General features: G+C 45.1%; 1 protein-coding gene across 1 annotated transcript in view; it reads left to right on the plus strand.

The window, feature by feature from the left end:
* The window catches only part of LANCL2 (LanC like glutathione S-transferase 2), a 56,644-nt gene extending 38,829 nt beyond the window's left edge, over positions 1–17,815 (plus strand). Inside the window, exons 6-9 of the mRNA XM_007463681.1 lie at positions 1,369–1,551; positions 11,928–12,104; positions 15,077–15,149; positions 17,502–17,815. Coding sequence (XP_007463743.1) covers positions 1,369–1,551; positions 11,928–12,104; positions 15,077–15,149; positions 17,502–17,617 — 549 coding nt within the window. The 3' untranslated portion in view covers positions 17,618–17,815. The remainder of the gene's footprint in view (positions 1–1,368; positions 1,552–11,927; positions 12,105–15,076; positions 15,150–17,501) is intronic.
* The last annotated feature ends 7,011 nt before the right edge of the window (positions 17,816–24,826 follow it).

Genomic DNA, 24,826 nt, shown 5'->3' on the forward strand with positions numbered 1-24,826 from the left:
ACTCTTTCGTGAGGATCCTATTTAGAAACTGGTGTCAGCGTTCTCCTGGTTGATAGCAGCAGTGTGCCAGAGCTGGGCTCACGAGGCCGGCCGCACACGCCGCTCCCCAGCGGTGCCAGCCTAGCTGTGCGGGGGCTCCATGTGTGGTTTCATCTGGACAGCTGTCAGAACGACATACACAAGAACTTTCAAAATATCACTTAAAGGGAACTCCGCTCTGACAATGAAGAATAAAAGCACAGTTCTCCTCTGGGAAATCATTTCAAAACCTCAAGGAAAACAGAAAACAGACACCCAGCTTCTCTGATGAGACTCGGAGACTTCTGGAGCCCTGTGCGACAAGTGGACTGAGAACGGGCGAAGGAACAGAGGAACAGCAGGGGACCTGATGGGACAGGGATGCCCGCACAAGGTGCCTGAGGAGGAGGATGCCAGCAAGAAGCCAGCCAGGTGTCCTGCAGGACCCTGCACTCGGGAGCTTACGGCGCCCTCGGTGTCGGCGCCACACGTGTGTTCAGGTGGGGAGTGAGGTCTGGGCTGCAGGGGAGCTTCTTTGGAAATCCATGTGCGGCCCAGCTGGACCTGTGCAGTGAGACCACCGTGCAGGGTGAGGTGACTGCAGGAAACAGTACGTGGTCTGGAGCAGTCAGACCAGTTCTTCTGACTCCAGAAAAGCAGGTGGAGAGGAGAGTGGAAGTGGAGCACAGACCTGAAAGCGGGGCTTGGTGACTGTCCACACGGTCAGCGGGAGACCTCCCTGCTGCCACAGCCAGCCTTGCACCAGCACCCTTCCCCGCCCCAGCCGGCAACACGGCCACCACCTCACCTGGGGGAGTGAAGTCTCTCTTTTGGAGAAACAGCTCAGATAAAAGATGTGTAGGTATAGGTATGTGGAAGTCCCCATTAAAAAAGGCAGCTAGCTGTCTGTGGTGGTTAATTGTATGTGTTCACTTGGCTGGGCTGCCATTGCCCAGATATTTGGTCAAACATTATTCTGGGTGTGTCTGTGAGGGAGTTTGGGTGATACTTACATTTAAACAGGTGGACTTGTAGTAAAGCAGCTTGCTCTCCACATGGTGGGTGGGCCTCATCCAGTCAGTCGTTCCCCCCCCCCCACCCCGAGCAAGAGGGAATTCCCCAGCGGATGGCCATCAGTTTCATGGGCCACATCAGCAAGGGTTGATGCAAAGGTCTGCCCAGGCCTTGAGTAACCAGAGAAGTGGATTGATTCTAATTTTACGTGTTCCTCGGTATTCTGGGTAATTGATGCTTAACTATATTAGCCACAGTGCAGATGTTTAAAAAAAAAGAAAAAAAAAAAGCTTATGGAAACATAAATTAAATGTTTTATTTTTGTTTGTTTAAAAGCCAGCAGCAAAAGTGGACCAAGAAACCTTGACAGAAATGGTGAAACCTAGTATTGACTATATGCGCCACAAAAGATTCCGATCTGGGAATTATCCGTCATCCCTAAGCAATGAGACAGACCGACTGGTGCACTGGTGTCATGGGGCCCCCGGTGTCATCCACATGCTCATGCAGGCATACAAGGTCAGTGCTGCAGGGCGTGTCCTTAGCACCCGATGTGCACAGGCATGGTTTTCACCGCCAAGTTTTCAGTTTGGTTTTTGGTAAGCATATTTGCTTGCAAACTAAAAACATTTTAGAGTTAATATTTTTACTAGTAAACAGAAAGTCTTTTTATTTCACTGTTCATCACCACTATAATCAGAGTTGTAAGTATATGTGTGTGTGTTTTAACAGGGATTATATTCATGTGTAAAAGAAAACCTAGATGACATAAGTGAATATCCAATAAGGCAGGAGGCAGTATTATAACCAAAATGCTTTTTATTTGACTTCACATCATTTGATTTCCTTGCTTGAATAAGCCTTTATTGCCAGATGATGATGATTCAGGAGCTTTTAAATTTGAGTTTTAAATTATTATAAAATTATTTACAAAAGATCGATGTGGCATTCAAATTTTTACACATATGAGGTATTATTGGAAATTAGGCAGTACCTTTACTGATGAATTGTAATAGACTCTGTAGATCTATCTGGGCACAATATTAAGAATACTGTTGATTTCTCCCCTGGACTTAGAATTATCATGTAAGTTGAAAGCAAACAATTCTTCTTTTGCAATTTTATTTTTCTTTTAATGCATCTTTGTTTGTAATAGTTGATGTTGGAGATTGTTGCTTATATACCAGAGTATACAAATGTAACCACAGTGATTGATCAGTGTTTTGGCAAGGTCTCTTAGTTTTGCAGAAATAGGCTTACTGGAGCAGAATTCATATGTCTACCTGAAAATTACAGAAGAACTGGTCCCTGAATCAATTTTATTTTCCTTTTGTCATTAACTATAATAAATTATTTAGAAAATTTGTGGGGAATTAACCTTTCATGATTTAGGCTGATTTCTCAGAATTTTTTAGTCCTACAACAATACCACCAAAAATATTCACATAATATAGAAGTCAGGTACGAGTATTCAAGAAAATAACTCAGAAAGTTATGATGTTTGATGAGAGGAAAACACAACGAAGTATACTTTTTGGAGATCTGAAGAACTTAATGATTCATCTTAACAATACCTCAGCTTTTAAATTAGAACAGACTTCTGTTCGAGTCACTGCCTCCCCTTTTCTAGAGCTTTAGAGGAAATGTAACTTCAGTGACATAGAGATAAGTCTGTAATATTATAAATATCCAACCATAGTATCTGAGCACAGTACTGACAGCACAAACAGGAATCCTTTGGTATTCAGAATAGAGGTTTGACTGTTAAAAGCTGAAAGCTTCTATTTGTCACACTCCTTTTCCCTTTTGCTTTAAAGAGGATCAGCTATAGAGGTGGCACTCCTCGTGGCTGGTAGTCTTGGCTTCTGGGGGTCTCCCCACTCCTGCTTTAGCAGCTGAGCTGTGGACAGTGAGAAGTGGTCAGGAGCCAGGCCCCTCAGTGGGCCCTTGTCCTGGGCAGTTCCATTTCCATTAGCCATGCTGACCGTGGCCACCATCTGCTTCCACCACTGCTGGTACCAAGGGAGCAAGCGCCACAGACCCCTGCCAGCAGCAGGGCCACCACGTCTTAGCCCGGCTCTGCCTGCAGGGCTTCCGCTCCAGAGACCGCTGGGTGCCTGTCCCCGCCCCCGCCCCCCCCACACACACTGATTCCAAAACAGAAGTTCCTCTTTTCTAGAAGCATGGACAATGTCAATAAGATCCCGTACTTAGTCACTAAAACTTAATTTTGTCCATGTACTTCAGAATTCCCAAACACGAGGAAGGGGAGGAATAGCGGAATCTTCTGGGGCAGAAGGTGTCACTGGTAGTTTGAAGAAGCATAGATCATGTAGTTTTACAGTTGGGGGTGAAAATATGTCTTCAGAGTATAAGTTAGTGGAGTATGAAATTTGTACTTGGCCAGGACAGGGGGTGGCACAAAGCAAGAGAAGCACAGCTCTAGACGCTATTTTCTCTCAAGTTATTGTTAACTCAGGTTAAGAGGGTCATTGTCCATTGAAGCCATCTCTCAAAATGAGGAAATGTTTAAATTTTGTGTAATAACAAGCTTTCAGCAGTTTCTTATGCTGGCACATAAAGTTGTAAGTTCTTCAGGAGCACTTAGGAAGGCATAAGGTGTTCAAGTATTTTAAAATATTAATATCTTTCACAAATAAAACTATAATTTGAGTCCAGATTCACACCAAATTTGTTTTCCCTTCCTATAGATGCTAATCACATTTCACGTAGGGTATACGCTTCTTGGTATGAACACGTATTATTTGCAGTTATGTAGTATTGTAGATCGTCTTGGAAAAAATGTCAAGATTTTTAACAGTATTTCTATGCTGTATTAGGAATTTTGTTAATTGCAAATGATTTCCTAACAGTTACATTTGTGGACCTCATAGCTGGATTCCATTTTGATGAATAGTACGATCAGTTCTTAGTTCTCTTGACAGTAAATTACAGGTTACGGTAACAAATTCTACCACCTTCTAACCACACATTTAGGCCCTAGGGCATTAGCAGTTTGTGTGGACTCAGCCACTAATAAACAAATGCTAGCATTGGTCAAATAAAATTATATTTGGAAAAGTAAATATGTTGCCCAGGAAAACCAGGTAAGTCATACCAAAGTGATATCAAAGTAATCCTTTGATTCTGGGCCAAATGTGTGAAACAACCATACCTTCGCCTCCTGCACCCACAACCCTGCTCTGAAATTCCCACAGTAGACCTGGGTTAGAATGCATCCTCATGGTCGACTCTTCACTGTCCGTCAGAAAATGTTTTCATGTGAATTATTTTCCAAAAACTCATTTGTAAGTTGATTATTTGTAACGTGGAATGTCTTTCTAGGTGGTGTATATCAGGATCACCTGGAGAGATTATTTTCAAACTATATTTTCTTTCCTTCTTCCTCAAGATTCTGGTATCTTCCTAATATTTAAGCATCATTTATAAACGTACCACAGTTTATGACTTTGTTTTTCAGTTGTTTCTAGTTTTTTGCTATTGTGAATAAGCTATAGTGAACATTCTTGTACAGATCTTTTCGTAGACATATGTTTGCATTTCTTTGGGGCTAATAACTAGGAGTAGAACTGCTTGATCAGAAGGTAGCTTTTTTAGTTTCATAAGACACTGCCAGACCTTTTCAAAGGGCTGTACCAGTTTACATTCCATCTGCAGTGTAAACAGAGTTCCAGTCGCTCCGCATCTCTGCTAACACTTGGTGTTGAAAGGCATCTTGATTTTATTCCGGTGGGTGTTTCATTGTGGCTTTAATTTGTGCCTTCCTGATGGTTAATGATGTCGAGCAATTTTGCTTGTGCTCATGGGTTGTTTGTACAGTTGACCCTTGAACAACATGGGTTTGAACTGCGTGGGGCCACTTACACATGGATTTTTTCAGTAAATACGGTACCGTGGTACCACACGGTATGCAGTGTGGTAAATACGGGGATGTAGAATGGCGTACAGAGAGAGCCCATTGTAAAGTTACACAAGGGTTTTCAACAAGGTGGGGGCCGGCACCCCAACCCCCATGTTGTTCAAGGGTCAACTGTGTATCTTTGTTGAGTGTCTGTTCATATATTTTACCCACACTGTTTTATGTATTTATTGTTTTCCTTTTATTATGGAGTCATAAAAATTCTTCATATGTTCTGGTTGTAAGTCCTTTTGTCAGATACGTTTTGGAAATAATTTCTCCCAGTCTGTAGTTGGCCAGATCATGTTCTTTATGGCATCTTTCAATGAATAGAGTTTTAAATTCTGGTAAAATCTGCCTTATCAGTGTGTTTTTTGTAATGGTAACTACTTTCTGTATCTTGTCTGAGAAATTTTACTTACTCCCGGGTTATACAGATAGCATTCTCCTACATGCTTCATGGATTTAGATTTTACGCTGAGAACTGTCTCAAATTAAGTTTTGTATATTATGTGAAGTGTAAGGAGTGAAGTACTTTTTTTAACCATAGGAGTATCTGATTGTTCCCACATCATTTGGTTTCCCCATTGATTGATTTGGTACCTGTAGAGGCACTAGTTCAAAAGTCAAATGACCTAGTAAGTGTAGGTTTCTTTCTGGGCTCTCTGTTCTGTTTCTTTGGCTTCTTTATCAGTCACTGTGATACCATGCTGTTTGGATTACTTTAGCTTTACTCTAAGTTTTGACGTCAGGTAATTTAAGACTTCAGCTTTGTTCTTTTTCAAAATTGCTTTAAATATTCTAGATCCTTTGCATTCCCATATAAGTTTTAGAAATCAATTTGTTAGCAAAAGAGGCCTAGTGGGATTATGACTGAGATTGCATTCAATCTGTAGAACAGTTTGGGTAGAATTGATACCAATATTGAGTGTTCTTATCCACAAATATGGTATATCTCTCCACTTTTTACATTTTCTTTCATTTATGTCAGCAATGTTTTATAGTTTTTGATGTCTTTATATTTAAAGTGTGTGTCTTCATAGTTGGGCGTTGTCTAGCAATGCAGTCTAACAATCTCAGCCTTTAGTTTGGAATGTTAAGTTCATATATAGTTAATGTAATTATTTATGTGGTTGGATTTAGCTCTGCCATTTTTCCATATGGTTTCTATTGGCTACATCTTGGAACTCTTTTTTTCCTCCTCTGTTTTTTCTTTCTTGCCTTTTTAGGGGTAGGAGAGAGTAACTGAATATTTTCTGGAATTTCATCCTCTGTTGACTCTTTTAACTATATCTATTTGTACATTTTTTTAGTGGTTGCTAAATATACATCTTTAACATTGCAGTATACATCCTTAAGTTTTCACAGTCTGCTTAGAATTAACATTGTACACTTTATATAAAATGTAAGAAAATAGTGCCTAGTTCTCTTGACAGCAGTTCTGTACATCTTTATTACATCTGTCAAGATGTATCAACAAATGTTATAAACCCCCAGTATAGTTTTATAATTTTTGTTTTTTAAATAGTCCTATGTATTTTAAAGAAATTAAGACAAGCAAAGAAGATGGTCTTTGATATGTATTTGTATATTTCCTCTTTTCAGTGCTCTTCATTCCTTCTTGGAGGTCCAGATTTCTATCAAGTATCATTTCCTTCAGCCCAGAGAACTTCCTTTAGCATTTCTTATAATCCAGGTTTGGTGACAACAGATTTACCACTTATCTTAAATTTGTCTTTATTTCACTTTCTTTCATTTTTTTTTTAATGGAAAATAAAGGACAGTATATTTTAGTTGTAGTGCATGCATTTGGATCCCAACTCATTGCTAAACAGTCCCGTGCCTCCGGCCCTGCCTCGGGTGGTGAGTGCCATATGGACAGCATGTTCTGCCTGGAGCCACCCACTTGAATGCACCAGTCGGAACTCCTTTGTCCTGGCTTTCATTGATTCAGCAGATTACTTAGAGGATGATCCATTGTCAAAGAGATGATTCTTGCAAGGAATGCATGTCTGGCAAACAGCCTCTAGTTTGTAGATCGTTGTGGAATCTGTGATAACGAGGATTCTGTATCGTCCTCTAATTTAAGAAAATTTCTTGCAGTTCTGTGTGATGATGATGTGTGGTTCTTGACATCTAAATGAACTGATATAATTCTAACAGTAGAATTCCTACTGTTACACATATTCCTGTGGCACTGGTGCAGTTTGTACCGAATTGCTTTATAGTTTTCAAGGTGAGCTTGATATTTGGGGATTACTAGTACATCTGCTTTACATACCAGGGAACTTTTCCTAATATAGGTGAAAGTTTTGGTTACTTCCTGGTTGTTCCTACAATGGTGATTTCCATGGGCAAAATCTGAAAGAGTCCCTCTGGAGGTGGTGCTTCAATCTTCCTTCCATATCCTGTGGTGGTTTGTGAAGAATGCTATCCTTACCGTGAACATCTAGATCAATTCTTTGGACATTTCTTTATTATCCCCAAAACTGCAGAGAACAGGGGTTTTGTAATAACTGATCCAGAAATTCCCTTGCACTTTAGGAATGCCTAATAATAAGCAAAAGCAATGAGAGAGGTGAATATTACCCTGTACTTAAGAAAACTCAATTCTGCTGCCCCATCAAATTGGCTACTAAGTCTAAATGGAAGATGTAAAAAAAATTGAAGTGGAAAATTGTGAAGGATTCCTTCTCTCCAAGACCTACAGTGGAAATGCTTCTTAGGAATTAGTTTTTTAATTAACTACTAAAATACTGTAAGTTTAATCTCTGAATAAATTGAGTATTGTTACTGGAAGAGGTCTTGTAAGTGAATTAGCTGAAACATCACTTCTACTTATGAGAATAAAAAAAAAATGTTAAGTAGTGTTATTAACTTCCTGTCATGTTTGTTTCTTGGTAAGTCCAAACCCTCTTACCAATCCAGTTTCACTGAATATGAGCTCATTTTTCCTGTTTTGATATTTTCCTTGAAGGCTTTAATTTTAGTAGTTGAAATCATCTTAAAGAAGATAAAGGAAATATTGGCTAAAAAGATGAAAGCATTAAGAAGGAAGGGGAAAAAACCCTCATTTCCTTGGAGCAGACATTGTTATTCAGTGTTTATGAAGAAATGATAAACACCATAGCAGTAAGACATAATGATTTGCATCCCAAAGGCTGTTGCATGTAGTCATGTATTAAGCCATAAAAGAAAAAAATCAACCCAGTTTGCCCTTGGAAAAGCTTAAGAGGCAGAGGGAGTAAGGTCAGAATCTTATAGCTCAATGGAAAATTACACCAGGTATTAAAAAATTCTGAATTCTACTTCATACCATGCAATCCACAACAGGGTTATACCGAGGAGAGGTCTCGGTGACCAGGTCTGAGGAAGGGACAGGGTGTGTTCTAGTCCACAGTGGTGCAGAAGAGCTAGGTTCACTCTACGAAGGGTTAGGTGTGAAACAGTGTGTGGTCTCAGAGGGCTGTGGTACCACTGGCTCCTACTCTTCACTCTCTTATTTTATGTTTTTTATTGAAGTATAGTTGATTTACAGTGTTGCGTTTGTTTCAGGTGTACAGCAAAGCGATTCAGAGATACTCTATGTATCCTTTTTCAGATTCTTTTCCCTTATAGATTATTACAAGATATTGACTGTAGTTCCCTGTGCTATACAGTAGGACCTTGTTGTTTATCTATTTTATATATAGTAGTGTGTGTATGTTAATCCTAAACTCCTAATTTATCTCTCCCCCCTTTCCCCTTTGGTAACCATAAGTTTGTTTTCTATGTCTGTGAGTCTGTGTCTGTTTCATAGGTAAGTTCATTTGTGTCATATTTTAGATTCCACATATGTGATATCATATGGTATTCGTCTTTCTCTTTCTAACTTACTTCACTTAGTGTGATAATCTCTAGGCCCATCCATGTTGCTGCAAGTGGCATTATTTTCTTATTTTTATATGGTTGAGTAGTATTCCATTGTATATATGTACCACATCTTTCATTCTGTCTGTGGACATTTAGGTTACTTCCGTGTCTTGGCTATTGTAAATTTCACTTTCATTCTTTGAAGATATTTTTGCTGGATATCTACGCTGACAGTTTTTTTCCTTTCAGTTCTTTAAAGATGCTGCTCCAGTGCCTTCTGGCCTTCACTATTTCTAGGATGTTAGTCATTCTTTATATTGTTGTCTTATAAGTAGTCTGTGTTTTCTCTGGAAGCTTTCGGGATTTCCTCTTTTTGGTTTTCAGTATTTTTATCATGTACCCTTGTGTATCTGTTTGTATTTATCCTGCTTGAGAGCCTTTAAGCTTCTTAAACTTGTATGTCTTCCACTACATTTGGTAAATGTTAGGCCTTTACTTTCCAACAGGTCTCTGAGGCTTTTGTTTTTAATTTCTTTTCTTTTCTGTAATTCAGATTGTATAATTTCTATTTATTTAGCTTCATATTCACTAGTGAGTTCTTCTCCATTAAGCCTTACTCAATAAGTTTTTAATTTCATCTATTGGTGTTTTTTCAGTTCCTGAATATCTATTTCTTTTTTTAGTAATGTTTCTCTGAGATTTCCAAACCATTCATTGATGATGTGTTTAGTTTCTTTTTCATCCTTAAAGATTTTAAATAACTGCCCCAAATGCTTGTCTCTGTTTTCAACATTTGGTCGTCTCAGCATCAGTTCGTTTTCTAATGTGAGCAGACAGACTCAGAGAAGTTGCGATGACTCATCCAAAGTTACTCGGTCAGTTGTAGTGGAAGAGGGAATCCAGCCATGTCTTCCGACTCCAGATCTCTTACGTCTTCCTCTGCATCGCACTGTCTCTTCAAACTTTCTGTCATGACATTTCCCAGGGAAATTTACGATTTGAGAGAGGTAATGTGGATCAGTAAGTAGATTTTCTGGCCAAGTTATAATGTAGAGAAGATAAATCTGGGAGCTTCAGTGTTCATTAAATTTTCAAATGTCCCACTATTTTTTTAAAGGAATATTTATTTATTTGTTTATTTATGGCTGCGTTGGGTCTTCGTTGCTGCGCGTGGGCTTTCTCTAGTTGAGGCGAGTGGGGGCTACTCTTTGTTGCGGTGCGTGGGCTTCTCATTGCGGTGGCTTCTTTCGTTGCAGAGCACGGGCTCTAGAGCGCAGCCTCAGTAGTTGTGGCTCGTGGGCTCAGTAGTTGTGGCTCATGGGCTCTAGAGCACAGGCTCAGTAGTTGTGGTGCTCGGGCTTAGCTGCTCTGCGGCACGTGGGATCTTCCTGAACCAGGGCTCGAACCCATGTCTCCTGCATTGGCGGGCAGATTGTTAACCACTGCACCACCAGGGAAGCCCCTCAAATGTCCCGCTATTCAGAGTAGCTCCTCACGTGGAGCATGAGTGTGTAATGGTAGTGGGTGTGGTGGGTGTGCTACGGACATGCGCCAGGGAAGGAAGGTAAAGCTCGCTATGTGGGGTGCCTCTAGCAGCTTCAGTCTCACCAGGGGGACAGTGACAATGGGAAAGAAGTCCGATTGATTTCACATACCCCTGGGTGACCATCAGAAAGGAGCCAGTAAGGTTTTCATTAGGACTGGCCTTACTCTCAGTGTGATTTTATGACAGAGCCTCCAAAACAGTCTCCTTTCACCTGTCAGCTTTGACCTAATCTTTTTCAGGATGGGAACAAGGTTCCTTTTATAATTCATTTTAAGAGGCTTAAGATGCAAATGAGAGGATGACATGTTTGTGCTGGCATCATAACACAGAAAGGATGGTGGTTAATGACAGCTCGGATGACATGTTTGTGCTGGCATCATAACACAGAAAGGATGGTAGTCAGTGACAGCTCAGAAGTAGCACTAACCGTGTGCCAGGCAGTGTTCTAAGAGCTTCTTGTATGTTATTTCATTTTAATACAACAAGCCGCTGAGATGAAGAAAGGGTATCTTTTTATAGTACATTAAGACGTAAGAGGTGCCTTGTCCTTGGTCACAGTTAAAAGGTGACAGAGCTGAGGTTGACACTCAGGGGCCCCAGAGTCCACGTCTCAGCTGCTTTTATGACCGAGAGGCCTGCTCCTGCCCCTGGCGAGGCCCTGCGCCCGGAGCAGTGACTGCGTGCGGATCTGCCTCCGTCCCATGCTGGCCACGGCAGGCGCTGGTCGCAGTTCAGGCACTTGGGTTTTCCTGCACCTCAGAGCCTCCTCGGCGGGTGCCCAGGAGTCACCACTCAGCAGTCACAAGGAGGGTCCCCTTTGCTGCCCCGAGGAGCTCTTCTCCAGTGACCCTTTGCCTCTAATCCGGGGTCCAAAACGCATTTGCACTAGAATGGAATGAGCTAAGCAGGGGGACTGCCAATAACAGATTCAGAGGAGAGGACCAGGGAAGGAAAATAAATGGGAGGAGACAGAGGAGTGTTAAGGGGAATCTGGGGGGGCGAAAGCTTCCTCATGCTGGCGCACTTGCCTCCACCGAGCATGTTTGTCCCTCCGTCCCCGTAAACCATTGCGTGGAGATGGTGCCGCCTGCCGCTGGGGCTGAGGACACTCTTTGAGGGGTTCCTTGTGACAGTTTATGACAGCTCGTCGGGTGCGGTGGATGTGTGGCTAACCTAGGAAGTGGAATATTCCTGACCTGCATGACGGGACAGTGTGGGATCCTCGACTGCCCTCTGCACGAGTAGGAGTGTCACAGCTGCAGCCTACAGGTCCCAGGAGGCACAAGGTGGTTCATTTGTGACAGAGCATCTTACCAAGGAGATCTGGTAGCCTTCCTTATAACTGTTGGAGCTTTAGAACTGCTTTTGCAAAACCATGAACTCGAAGGCAGGCGAAGCGGGGAGAGGAGAGCATTGGGCCGCACGGTACCTGGTGCGGTACTGCTGCCTCTGGGCTTGGTTTACCCGTCATTTCAGGTTTCTGAATGTCATGCAGTTTTCTAAACAGAAAGGGGAAATATTTCGCTAACTCATTGCATGAGACGTCTGTTTAACACTGCTTTGTTTCTCGTTGCCCAGGTGTTTAAGGAGGAGAAGTACTTGAAGGATGCCATGGAGTGCAGCGATGTGATTTGGCAGCGAGGTTTGCTGCGGAAGGGCTATGGGATCTGCCATGGGACCGCTGGGAATGGCTACTCTTTCCTTTCCCTTTACCACCTCACGCGGGATAAAAAGTACCTCTACCGCGCTTGCAAGGTAAGGACATCTCTATCCAAACCGCTTCTGAACCCTCCAGGGCACACACACAGCCCAAATACAGCTCTCTCCTCCTTCAGACATGTTTCTCCCAACTCTGGTTTCTTCTGCAGAGCCTTGTCCCTGGAGGCCGTGTGCCTTGGCCGTTCCATCTGTACAGTGGGACTAAGGGGTGGAAATGCATTCTGGAGTCCCATGACCTCTTAGGATGCCCTCCTGTGCATTTATTAGCTTCGTGACTTTGGGGTGCCCCTTCAAGCCTCAGTTTCCTCATCTGTAAAAACACTACCTGCCTCCTAAATTTGTTCCAGGAAGAATTAATTGAGGTAATGGGCAGGTGGTCGGTAGTTGCCCCTGCTTAAAATCCTCCAGTGGTTTCCCACTGCCCGTGAGCGGCACCCACAGCCCCGAAGTGGAGAGCCCCGTGCGCCTCGGCCCCTGCCTGCCTCTCCCCCGCCTTGCCCCACGCTCTCCACGGGGCGCAGCATTCCTGGGGCTTCCCTGAAATCTGCCTGGTGGAGGCGACCTCTGAGGTCTCCCCGGTGACAGAGCCACCAGGGCACTCACCGTGCGCTTCTGCTTGTTCCTGAGTGTGCCGCACCCTAGACCACGAGCTGCGTGATCTTCCTAGTCAATGTCCCGACCCTACCCAGTACCTAGGGCAGTGCCGGCACCAAAGATAGGCTTAATAAATACGCATCGGATGTGCGAAAATGGACACACAAAACAAGACTCAGTAAATGTTTGCTGGTGTTTTTATCACTGTACACACTTCACAAAATAAAGTTAAAGGAACACAGAAAAAAAGATTGGAAGAAAATGCACCAAAATGTCCAGTGACCCTTGATAGAGGCATTCGGGTGGCTTATTCTGTATATTTATTACTGTTCTGAAGCCTTTTCTCACACCAGATGGAACAGCCCTCCAACCTGGTGCCCCGAGACACGCACGCGGTCGTGGTGCCCACGCTCAACAGAGGCCGCGCAGGGTATTGTGGGGATGCAGAGGGCAGGTGCCTGACCCGGGCGTTGGGGGTGCCATGTAGGCTGAGACCCAGAGCAGAGCTGGAGCTTGAGCAGGCGGGTGGGAGTGGTGCCGCCAGCCGAGGAAGCTGGCGGGGTGAGCACCCTGGGGCCCGCAGCGTTCCCTTGGCCAGAGCAGAGCAGGGCAGGAGCTGGGGTCAGCGAGGCGAGGGGCAGTTCGGGTGGACGGCAGTCACAGTAGCAGATGGGTAACAAAATATGGGGATTGGGGATGGCTTCATGGGGGCCAAGTCACAGCTAGTTTTGTAAAGATGTGGAGCTTTTCAGGTGGGCCAGGAAGGCAGGGCATGGGGAGGCGAAGTGCACCCCAGTAGGAGAAGGGCCCCTGCAGAGCCACGGAGGCAGGCACGGCACAGTGCAGCCTGACCCCGAGCGCTCAGCACGGGAGGGTGCAAGGGCGAGGGGTGAAGTCAGAGGGGCCGAGGCCAAAGAAAGCTAGTCCTTCCCCTTAGTCAGTAGATCTAAGCCTTGGTTACACCTTAGAATCACTGGAGCTTTAAGAGAGTGCCTGGGGCTTCCCTGGTGGCGCAGTGGTTGGGAGTCCACCTGCCGATGCAGGGGACACGGGTTCGTGGCCCGGTCCAGGAGTATCCCACATGCCGCGGAGCGGCTGGGCCCGTGAGCCATGGCTGCTGAGCCTGCGCGTCCGGAGCCTGTGCTCTGCAATGGGAGAGGCCACAGCAGTGAGAGGCCCGCGTACCGCCAAAAAAAAAGGAGTGCCTGGACCCCACCCTGGGCCCGGTTCTGCAGGAGCCCAGGCCCCCCCGGTGCCAGCTCCTGGGTGGTTCTCATATGCAGGCGGGGCTTCCCAAAGGTTTGTGATTCATGTCCAGACTCCTCTCAGAAGGATTGCGGTGGCCACGGTGGAATGGATGAGGTAGAGGTAAACAATTTGGGTTTCTCCAAATTGCTGTTTAATAATTAATGCAAGAAATGTTGAGTTATAAACCCAATGGCATTGGCTGTGATACTAAAGAGGAGAGATTCAGAAACACTTAAGATACTGATATAGCTGATTCACTTTGTTATAAAGTAGAAAGTAACACACCATTGTAAAGCAAGTATACTCCAATAAAGATGTTAAAAAAATAAATTCCTCTTGATAGACACTAAAAAAAAAAAAAGATACTGAGCTGAGCCCACAGAATTCAGTGGGTTTTTTTTAATGTGGAGAAGACAGAAATGTATGAATGTCTTTCTGACTAAGGAAAGCAGATAGATGGTGGTGCATCAAGCAAGCTAGAAGAGTGAGCAGATTTGGAGGGTAGAAAGTTTTAGTGTATATGTGCTGAATTTATGATTCTTTATATACACGTGACAAAAAATAAGTTACCTTAAGCAAAAAAGGGAAATTTATTATAATGTTATAAAAATCCATTGAAGAGGTTTAAGAAGAAAGGGTCAGGGAGCTCAGAGGAAATTGATGATAAAGCTAAGGGATGAGTTTTCAAGATGAGCAGGGTGGTCAGTGGGCAGTGGGTGGGCCGGCCGGGGAGCTGTGGGGAGAGGAGGGAGGGCTGCATGTTAGCAGAGGGGCTGGCAGTGAGCCCAGAGAGCACAGCCAGGTGAGCGGTTTCAGAGCCAGTGTTTTAATCTGGACGGAGCGCCTGCAGGGGCAGGAGGCGGTGCTTAGAAAAGACTGAAGGTTGTTGGGTTGTGAGATTTCTTACTTAGCCTTCCCAACAAGCTTCCTAGGTAAATTCCCCCCTACAGAGGAGGAAACAGGCCTAGGCAGGTGACAGAGCTTGCCAGGTCTCACCTGCTCAGAAGAGGGGGTGCCGAGTCGCTCTGAGCTCACACTCCTGACCACTCTGTTGCCTGGAAGTCAGCTTTCTTTGATTCTTGGTGAATTCACTGCAGTGTCTTATATGCGTTCCATTTTCACCAAGTGAAATCCCCACTCTTAAAAAGAAATATCTTTCTCCCTAGTTTGCAGAATGGTGCCTAGAATATGGAACACATGGTTGCCGCATTCCTGACAGACCCTATTCTCTCTTTGAAGGTAAGAGTGAGGGAAAGCTCCAGGTTTAAGTATCTGGGTGTGTGCATTTGGTTCTCCTGACTCTGTGCACCATCACAGTTGATCTTAATTAGTAATCACTGCACAGCTGATAAATACCGTGAGCAAAGTCGTTCATTGCTGAAAATTATATTGAGTCTCTTTACCTTGCCTGTTTTGTGTGTGCTCCTGTGAACTTCCTCCAAGTATTTTTAGATCTTTTGTGACGTGTATAGGCATAGACTGTCTGCTGCTCAGTAATGGAAGAAAATAACAAGTTTACTCCTGTGCATTTCATCGGTAATATTGTGCATGTAGTATTGATCTATTCACAGCAAACTTGGTTAGTTACTTAAATGTATTAAGTCATGTAAAGGAGGTAAATAGTTAATATTAGTAATTTAAAAGTATTAGTAAATACAAGTATTAGTAGTTGGAAAAAAAAAATAATGAGAATATTGAAGACAGTTCTGAAAAACAAGAGCAATGAAAGAAACCAGCAAACACATTGCGAGTCTGCTCCAGGCACGCACAGTACATAGAATATAATTCAGGAAAACAAAATGGAAGTCCTACAGAGACTCGGATATCCTTTGTTTAGTGTGTGTGTGTGATGGTAATTTGGAACATAAGCCACAGAAACCAGAGGGCAAACGTTAAATGGTGTTACGATAAATGGATGGTGACTTTTTAATTACTTTAGAGCCACCTTTTATAGTAATTCCAAAATAAATTTAAGAAGGAATAAATGAGTACTTAAAAAAAAATCAAATAATAGATGGGTGTTGAGTTTTGTCAGGTGCTTTTCTTGCATCAGTTGATAAGATCATGTGGTTTTTGTTCTTCAGGCCCCTAGCACTGTGGATCACACTGGTTGATTTTCAAATATTAAGCCAACCTTGCATCTCTGGAATAAACCTTAGTTGGCCATGGTGTACAATTCTTCTTATGTATTGCAGAATTGTATTTGCTAATATGTTGTTGATGATCTTTGTGTCTATATTCATGAGGAATATTGGCCTGTAGTCTTCCTTTCTTATACTGTGTTTGTCTGGTTTTGGTATCTGTGTAATACTGGCCTAATAAACTGTACTGAGAAGTACCTTCTTATCTGTTTTCTGTAACAGATTGTATATTAATTGGTGGAAGAATTCTCATTTAAATGTTTGGTAGCATTCTTCAGCGAAACCTTCCTAGCCGAGAGATTTCTTTTCCCGGAGTTTGAAATTTACAAATTCAATTTGTTTAATAGGTTACAAGGCTGTTCAAGTTATCTGTTTCATATTCAGTGAGTTTTAGTAGTTTGTATTTTCAAGATATTGCTCCAGTTCACCTGAGGGGTTAAATTTTTGTGCATAAAGCTTTGGTGGTAGTCCTTCGTTATCTTCTTGATGTCCGAATTGTCTGTCATGCTATGCCGTGTTTTATTTCTGCTACTGAGATTTTAATCATGTGATAGATAAATGAGCAAAAATTAGAGCATTTGTCATTATCTTTTGCAGAATAAGATCTTTTTAATATTCAAAGAAACCGTAACAAAAAAATGTTTCTCAGAATAAAAATTTTCATCTTTTGTGTCATAAAAATGAGGTGTATTTGTATCAGATATAACACAGTTAATACCTGAACTCTAAATGGAGTTCATTCAGGTTCATAAATTCAAGTTGATAATGGCAAATTCAAAGCCCCAGCGGGTGAAAAATCTTTGAATGTACCCTCCCGAGAGGCTGGGAAGCTCTTGCATTCTTCTGGGCCCCTGTGCCTCACAAGTGCCTGGCAGGAGACACTGACTAGGTTCTCGTTGGATGGGTGAGTGCCAGTGTGGAGGCCACTAGCCTGGAAGGGCCCACAGCGCCCAGGACCCTTTGTGGAGGAGCTCCCTCCCGCCGAGGGATCCTTCGGGTAGGCTCCTGAGTTACTGCAGTGATTGGCGGTGGGGATTTTGACCAAGCAAGTAAAGTTCGTTTTAAAATAACATTTTTGAAACCCAAAATGCAACCTTCCGTTTGGAATAAAAGCGTAAAGGCTCTGAGACGACGTTTATATGTTGGAATATCACAGTAGCAGCGCCCTTAACTTTTTTGTTAGCACGTCTGTGAAATCATCTGAAAGTGTCAAGATACAAGATTAAAGCTCAGAAACCAATTTTTAAAATTAAGATAATGAAGAAAACTGGTATTACCTGCTGGGTGCTAATGTGAAGATTTCCTTTTTGTGTGTGTGAAGTTATTTTCAAAGTCCTCCCCACCTTTTCCCACATCCTTACAGCCCCAGTAAAGGCAGTGATCAGAGGTCACTTGGTTCTGGACCCCACCACGCACCCTTTCTCACGAAGGACCGCGTTTTGCGTTGCAGGTATGGCTGGCACTGTTCACTTCCTCTCTGACATCCTGGCCCCAGAGGCATCACGGTTTCCAGCATTTGAACTCGGCTCTCCACAGAGGGATACAAAGGTGCAAAAAGACGACTGAGAGATCCAACTGGACCAGAAGCCACCGGGTTGCTTAGTGCCTGACACAGAACCAAGTGTGAATCCTGAAAGAGGGAGAAAAAGGAGAAGCAGGCACCCTCCCAGACCCCTGTGTCAGAGTGTGATGACAGACCATCCCATCAGCGTTCTGTAACAGTGTCTCCTCACTGGTGTAAAATATGAATTCCTCGTGTCCAGTTCTCTGTAGTGTGTGCATGTCTCTTGGTGTTTGCTGTCTGTAGGCGTAGGTTGTTCTAAACGGAAGCCCTTCTCTGTCCATGAACCCGAGCTGGCTGTGCATGAGGGCATGCGGCAGCCTCTTCTCTGTACATAATATTTAAAGTGGGGTGTTTTCTGTACTGACAAACAGGAAATAGGCAGGTGGTGTCTCTCCTATGTAACAGAAGATTCTCTGCAGTGATGTCCCAGTGGTAAGACTTTCCAGCATTTTCTGTGGGTGCCTTTCAGATGAGCATGAGAGAAAGACCACTCCAGAAATGAAAAGAAATAGAACAGGTAGAGGGGGTTTGCTGGAGTAGGGGGTGGTGAGCCTTTCCACCAGGGAGTCAAATGCTCCCTCTTTGTGTTTTGTGCTCACCTCAGTGTTTTTAAGAAGCCAAAGGGGGTGCATTGCAGCTCTGCTGGGGCTCCCATTCTCAGGCTCTTTGTGTGAAGTTCCGGACCCTCCTCGCAATCCAAGGCAGCTCGTGCCCTGCGGGGTGGACTCATGACACCAGGGCCACTCAAGGGAACCATTTTCGTGGCCACATTGTAAATCATGTAGCAGTGACTGAGGGTTGGCAAGTCTAGATTCAGTGTATATTATTAAAATAGGCTGCACCTCAGTTCTATCAACATTATAACTTAGTGTTATAAGTACAGTGGATACAATTCCAGATGCATAATAAGCAGAAACGTATTCATCTCTTCCCATGTCCCTCCAGTTAAACTTGTTCCAAAATTTGGTAAGTTATCAAAGTACAAATTTGGAATGAACTAGTCCTTATTTTTGTCTACTATTTGGGTGATAAAAGTCTCACCTTTGATGAAATGTATTAAGCATAAAGTACTAGTCTGCATTTATGCATATGGAGAACAGTCTTCTAACCAAGAAAATTATACTGTCTGTCTGACATTTTTTTTTTTTTTTTTTTTCTTGCGTTATGCGGGCCTCTCACTGTCGTGGCCTCTCCCATTTGCGGAGCACAGGCTCCGGACGCGCAGGCTCAGTGGCCATGGCTCACGGGCCCAGCCGCTCCGCGGCATGTGGGATCTTCCCGAAACGGGGCACGAACCCGCGTCTCCTGCATCGGCAGGCGGACTCTCAAGCACTGCGCCACCAGGGAAGCCCTGTCTGACATTTTTTATTTTAAAACTGGGCATTAATTTGGCTTAGCATACCCTCAATACTTTTACCCTGTAAATCTGTTTTTAGAAGAGTTTTGCTGTCATGGTATGAGTGGTCTAGGACTTTGTACAGACTTCTCATGAGCTAAGGCCAGTTCATAAAAGACAAGATAGGTCTCTCTGATGGTCTAGCCCTTATCTACAAGGGATTGTCAAATGTTTATCAGCCCTCGTTTCCACTCCTTTCATAAAGGTGAAAGAATGTCCATGTAGAAGACAGATCCCTTCACACGTGTGTAATTCTGTGCAGTTCTCAGGATGCTGCTGAGCCTCGGCGGTGGGGCTGACTCCCTAACACGTGCCCTTCGGTTTCTAAATGATGCCTCATGAGTCTCAGTCATGACTGTTCTTTTCAATTTAGGTTGATGACTTCCATGGGTATAAATCCTCACGGTTGTGTTTTAACCGTCTTCCCGGGCCTGCTCATGTGCGTCTCAGGCAGCCCGGTTCCCTGGGACCTGCAGGCGGGGACGTGAGTGAGCTGAGGGGCTGTTCGTAGGAAGAGCTCCGCTGGTGTCACAGCTCAGCCCAGCTGCACTGTTGCCACCTCGGCCAAAGCTCAGCGGCAGCCCCCAGGGCTTCGGCACAAAGTTTTATCCAAGCCGTCTCGTTTCTCAGGGGAGGCCAGTGGGGCTGCACAGGATTCACCCCCCTCAGCAAGAGGGGGCAGCTCGTGGAGGCCCTGGTCCTGGCCACGACGTGTCTCCTGACCGGAAGCAGTAAGGGTGACCGTTCGTGACACCTGGGCATCATGATGCCTTGTATGTTCGGCTTGTTTCTGCCTCGCACACTGAGGGAAGATGGAGCGCTTGTGAGGTAAACGGAGGAGATTGTATTTGCAGGGTTTTTTTAGAAGCCAGCTGGATTGACGCCTCCCACTTACCCACCAGATGTCAACAGAGACGCAGTCTGTGACTCCACAGTAACCCGCTTCCTGGGGCGCGACGCGGGCGGCTGCACGGTGCCAGGTCCAGCTCTCAGTCCCCAGAGGCAGCGGGACAGAGGAGTCCCAGAGCTGGTTTAGTGGTTCTGATGAGTGTGATTTCGGATCTCAGCGCAGCTTACGGTGATTTCTTACGTTTGTGTATCCAGGATGTGTCTAAGTGTTTAAAATAATGTGTATGCACAATGCCATTTTAAAATATGAAAGAGAAAACGTTGATGTCCACAGAAACTATGTGGGGTTCCCTGGTTCGGTACTTAGTAAAAACACGGTTTTGTTGTGACACTTGTGGGGTCTTCGTCTCTTCTCACCTCTGCCTTTGAGAGCGACGGTTGGAAGCCTTGGCCACTGCTCTGAAGATGGCCTTCCTCACAGAAAACGTGGCCGTTGCTCACGTTATGGCGTCCTAGGTGCTTCACTAGAATGACGGCTTTCTCTCTCTATCCCAATGGCCTCCGAGCCCTGGGCAGTACCAAGAGAAGCCTGTCTTGAGCCTGCCCATGTGACAGGCCTTTACACTCACAGTCACCGTGAATGGCCCCAGCATGGCTGGGGTCACAGCGTGCATGGTGGTCGGCACTCTTCTCATCACTGTCTTACAAATGAGAAAGCTGATGGCCTTGCCCAGGGTCACAGCCAGGATGAGGGACAGTCAGGCTTCCGACCCGACGGTTCTTGCCAGTGGCCATACTTCTGACTTGTACTCAGCACCTCTTCCCCTACGTGCCCAACACGGAAGGTGAGAAATTGAAACCCCGGAGAGGCCCTGTCATCTGTGCCCCTGCCCTCCTGGGTCCCTCGAACCATTCAGTGCAATTCCATACTCTTAACTTTGTAAGGCAGTTCTCAACCGCTATCCCTTCATTTGCTAAATTCACAAAAGCAGGACCCAGGCATGAGGTCCAGGTCCCCCAAACGTGTTTACAGACTGTCTTTACTCCTTCCCGGTCTCTTTGCTAAGCTTCAAGGGCCCCTTCCTTTCAGGTCTCTGTTTTTCCACATCATGTTTTCTGGAGGAGAGCCAGGTGTCCATTCCAACCACACGGTCACCCCCAGCGCCTGTCAGCCTTCTGTCAAACTGGCCGGTGGCCTGGAAGGCTGTGCTGCGTCATCGCTTCTGATCAGAGGAAGGCCGCAGGCCCCTCCATGGCCCCTGCTCCCTGGGGTTGGGTCGCTGGGTGACTGAGGCTATGACGCGTCCAGTGGGCCTCACAACGCGCCCCTGCCCCCATTTCTCTCTCCAGTTTGCTTAAGTCCTCCACCCAGCATGCCAGGCCTTGTGCTCCGTGCTGAGGGTGACGGCCGACAGCCACCCACCTGCAGCTCGCCCTGCCCCGCGACGGACGCCTGCGGAGGGGCGCAGCCCCGCTCAGGCTCAGGGCCGGCCCGCCTGTGTCAGAACCTCGGACAGCTCCTCCGCAGCGCGGGCGCGGCGGCAGGCCTCTGGGCGTGCACTTCTGCTGATGGCAGGAGGGCACCGCGGCGAAGTGTGACCGCTTCAGCCTTATGGCGCCGTGACCTCTGGCTTGAGGCTGCGGCTGGCCCCTGTCGTCAAGGAGCCTGTGGAGTGGGCATCCAGCACAGAGGCTGGACCAACCTGTGTGAATTTGGATCAGCCGTTTCCTACAGAGTCTCTCTGTGTAATCAGGACAACCTTATTTGGTTAGTGGGAGAATTAAAACGGAATAACATGGAGAAAGCATCTAGCACGTGGAAGTGCTCTGTGATGGGGGACTTGAAGGTGTGCGTGTAGTGCTTTTGTGTGAAGAAACGGGCTCACTCTCCTGAGTAATGAAATGAAAACCCAGGTCTGTCCAGCTCCAAACTCCCAAGCCACACCACCATCGCGTACCACTGCTCTGCCTGGCAGCCCCGAGATTTCGGCCATCGTGGGTGTGGGCGTGTGTGTGCCCAGCCGCACCACCGTCCTTCAAGGGGAAGAGTCTGCCACGGGGGCAAGGGGGAACCAAGCCACAGTTTCAGGCTTACACAAAATCTAGAAGTTCAGAGAGGCTGGGTTCTCAGTCCTCTGGCCTGTTCTTTGTTTAATGCCCCTGGAGGTCTTCCCACTTCTAAGTACCAGGTAGATTCTTGTGGCTTTCATAAGATCATCAGATGCAGTGCTGGTCACATGTTAACAGGGACCTTACGCCCTCCTTAAAGTATTGTTCATGAGAGAATACAACATGTAGCAAGCAGCGTAATCACATATCCACCCATAGTCATACAGATGTCCCCCACGGTCCCAAGAACTGAGGAAGCCAGCTTTTCAAACCATTTCGTCAGAGAGGCCACAGGGAAGTTATCCAACGCTTTATGCTTGGCTGCTGGGAACTAAAAAGGGGGTAATGAACAGGACGGTCCTGCCTCCAGAGTATCTCCAGTAGCAAGAAGGACCATGCTCCCTGCAGCTGAACTGAAAGTTCTGAGAACTTGCCTGCCTGAAGGGTGTCATTGTTCTGCCCTGACAACAATCAGAGATTGTTGAGAGAATTCTGCTCTGGAAGTCACTTTCCTCCTGAAATTTCGAGGCATCATACTGACGTCTAGCTTCCAGTGTTACCTCCGAGAACCTCAGAGCCACAGTGATTCGTTTCCTCGTGCTCAGATCTTGTGTTTTGATTGTGAGCACTTTGCAAATTGTACAGTTTTTTCTCTGTCATGATGATGAGCCTAGTCCTGGGTTCTTTTTTTTTTGTTGTTCTTTAACATCTGTATTGGAGTATAATTGCTTTACAATGGTGTGTTAGTTTCTGCTTTATAGCAAAGTGAATCAGCTATACATATACATATATCCCCATATCCCCTCCCTCTTGCGTCTCCCTCCCAACCTCCCTATCCCACCCCTCTAGGTGGTCACAAAGCACCGAGCTGATCTCCCTGTGCTATGCGGCTGCTTCCCACTAGCTAGCTATTTTACATTTGGTAGCGTTTATCTGTCCATGCCACTCTCTCACTTCGTCCCAGCTTACCCTTCCCCCTCCTTGTGTCCTCAAGTCCATTCTCTACATCTGTATCTTTATTCCTGTCCTGCCCCTAGGTTCTTCAGGACTTTTTGGGTTTTTTTTAGATTCCATATATATATGTTAGCATACGGTATTTGTTTTTCTCTTTCTGACTGACTTCACTCTGTATGACAGACTCTAGGTCCATCCACCTCACCACAAATAACTCAATTTCGTTTCTTTTTATGGCTAAGATTCCATTGTATATATGTGCCGCATCTTCTTTATCCATTCATCTGTCGATGTAGTCCTGGGTTCTTGGTAGGCCCTTCCAATCTGGGAACTCGTGTGTTTCAATTCTAGGAAATTTTCTTGAATTATTTCTTAATGTTTTTTTTCCCTCCACCTTTTTGCTTTCCTTTCCAAGAGATTTCAACTTTATTTTCGAATCCTTCCATTGTGTGTTTAGTTCCAGGAGTTTTTCTTGTTCTCAGGGTATCTTTTGTGGATATCCTCTTCTTGTTGCAATATTTTATCTCTTTGAGGATGTTAATTTATTCAACACATAGTCATGAAGGGCTTATTCAGTGCCACACATTATTCTGGGCACTTGGAATCCATCAATGATCAAAACAGTCAAAAAGTCTTATCTTGTAGAGTTTGTGGTATAGCAGCGAGAGACAAACAATAAGGCTAAATAGGCAAAATTTCTCCTATGTTATAAGGTAATAAATAATATGGAAAAAAGATAGAATAAAACAAAATAAGAGGGACTGATGGTGGAGAGAACACAAATTACTGTTTTAAACAGGATGGTCAGAGTAAGACTAGAGACAGTGACATTTGAGCCAAGACTTGAAGAAATTAAAGGAGTTGGCCCGGTGAGTATCGTGGAAAGAGCACCTGACAGAGGCCGTGCCCTGTTCAAGAACGGAGTGAATGACCACACAGGGGAGAAGGAAGGAAGGCCCGGGCCTGGAAGGCCATTTGGAGGAGTTTGGCTTTTGCTCTGGGTGAAGTGCAGAGCCACTGGAGGGTTTGAGCAAAGGAAGGACGTTATCTCATTTATGCGTCGAAGGGGACATCCTGAGAGAATGCATGGTGGACGTAGGGAAACCAGAAGGCTGGTCCAGGAGAGAAATGATGTGGGCTTGGCGAGAATGGTCGGCCTCTTGCTGTGTCCTAGAGCCAGTAGGATTCCTGACGGCCAGTGCAGAGCACAAGAGAGCAGAGTTAGCCTTGGAAGGGGCGTCGCCAGCAGCTGAGATGTGGAAGAGGCCAGTCGGGGGTCAGGGCATGTGGAGTCTGAGGTGACCGGGATGGCTGGAGTTTGGAGAGAAATCTGGGAGGGAACTGTCACTTTGGAGTCATTTGCATATTGATTATTTACACCTATGAGCTGAGAGAGCTCACCCAGAAAGTGAGGGGAAAGGGAATAGGGAAGGAAGGAGCTAAGGCAGAGCCTTGGCCACGTAACACCAAGAATCGGGAGGAGTTTGCTCCAGCAAAGGAGGATGAGAAGAAGACCTCTACCTCACTGGGTAGAGGTCTGTTTTCCTGGAGGCCAGTGAGGAAATTTTACCTGTGCAGAGGAGTGACCGGCTGTTTCAGGTGATCCTGATAAGTGAGAGAAAAGCTAGGAGTTGGCCATTGCATTCAGCAGCCTGGAGGTCCTTGGTGAATTGGTGAGAACAGACAACGCTAAAAGGAGTTTGGTTGCAAAAGAGGAAAGAAATGGGGCCATAGTTGGTAAGAGAAATAAGATCAAGAAAAACCTTTTTCCCCCCCCCCCCGAAAAATAGCAGCATGTTTGTAAACCAGTGTGATCCAATGGGAGCTTTTTAAAAAAATGATGTAGGGACTTCCCTGGTGGCTCAGTGGTTAAGAATCCGCCTGCCAATGCAGGGGACACAGG

This window comes from Lipotes vexillifer, unplaced genomic scaffold (genome assembly GCF_000442215.2).
Source record: "Lipotes vexillifer unplaced genomic scaffold, Lipotes_vexillifer_v1.1 scaffold759, whole genome shotgun sequence".
Lineage (NCBI taxonomy): Eukaryota > Metazoa > Chordata > Mammalia > Artiodactyla > Lipotidae > Lipotes > Lipotes vexillifer.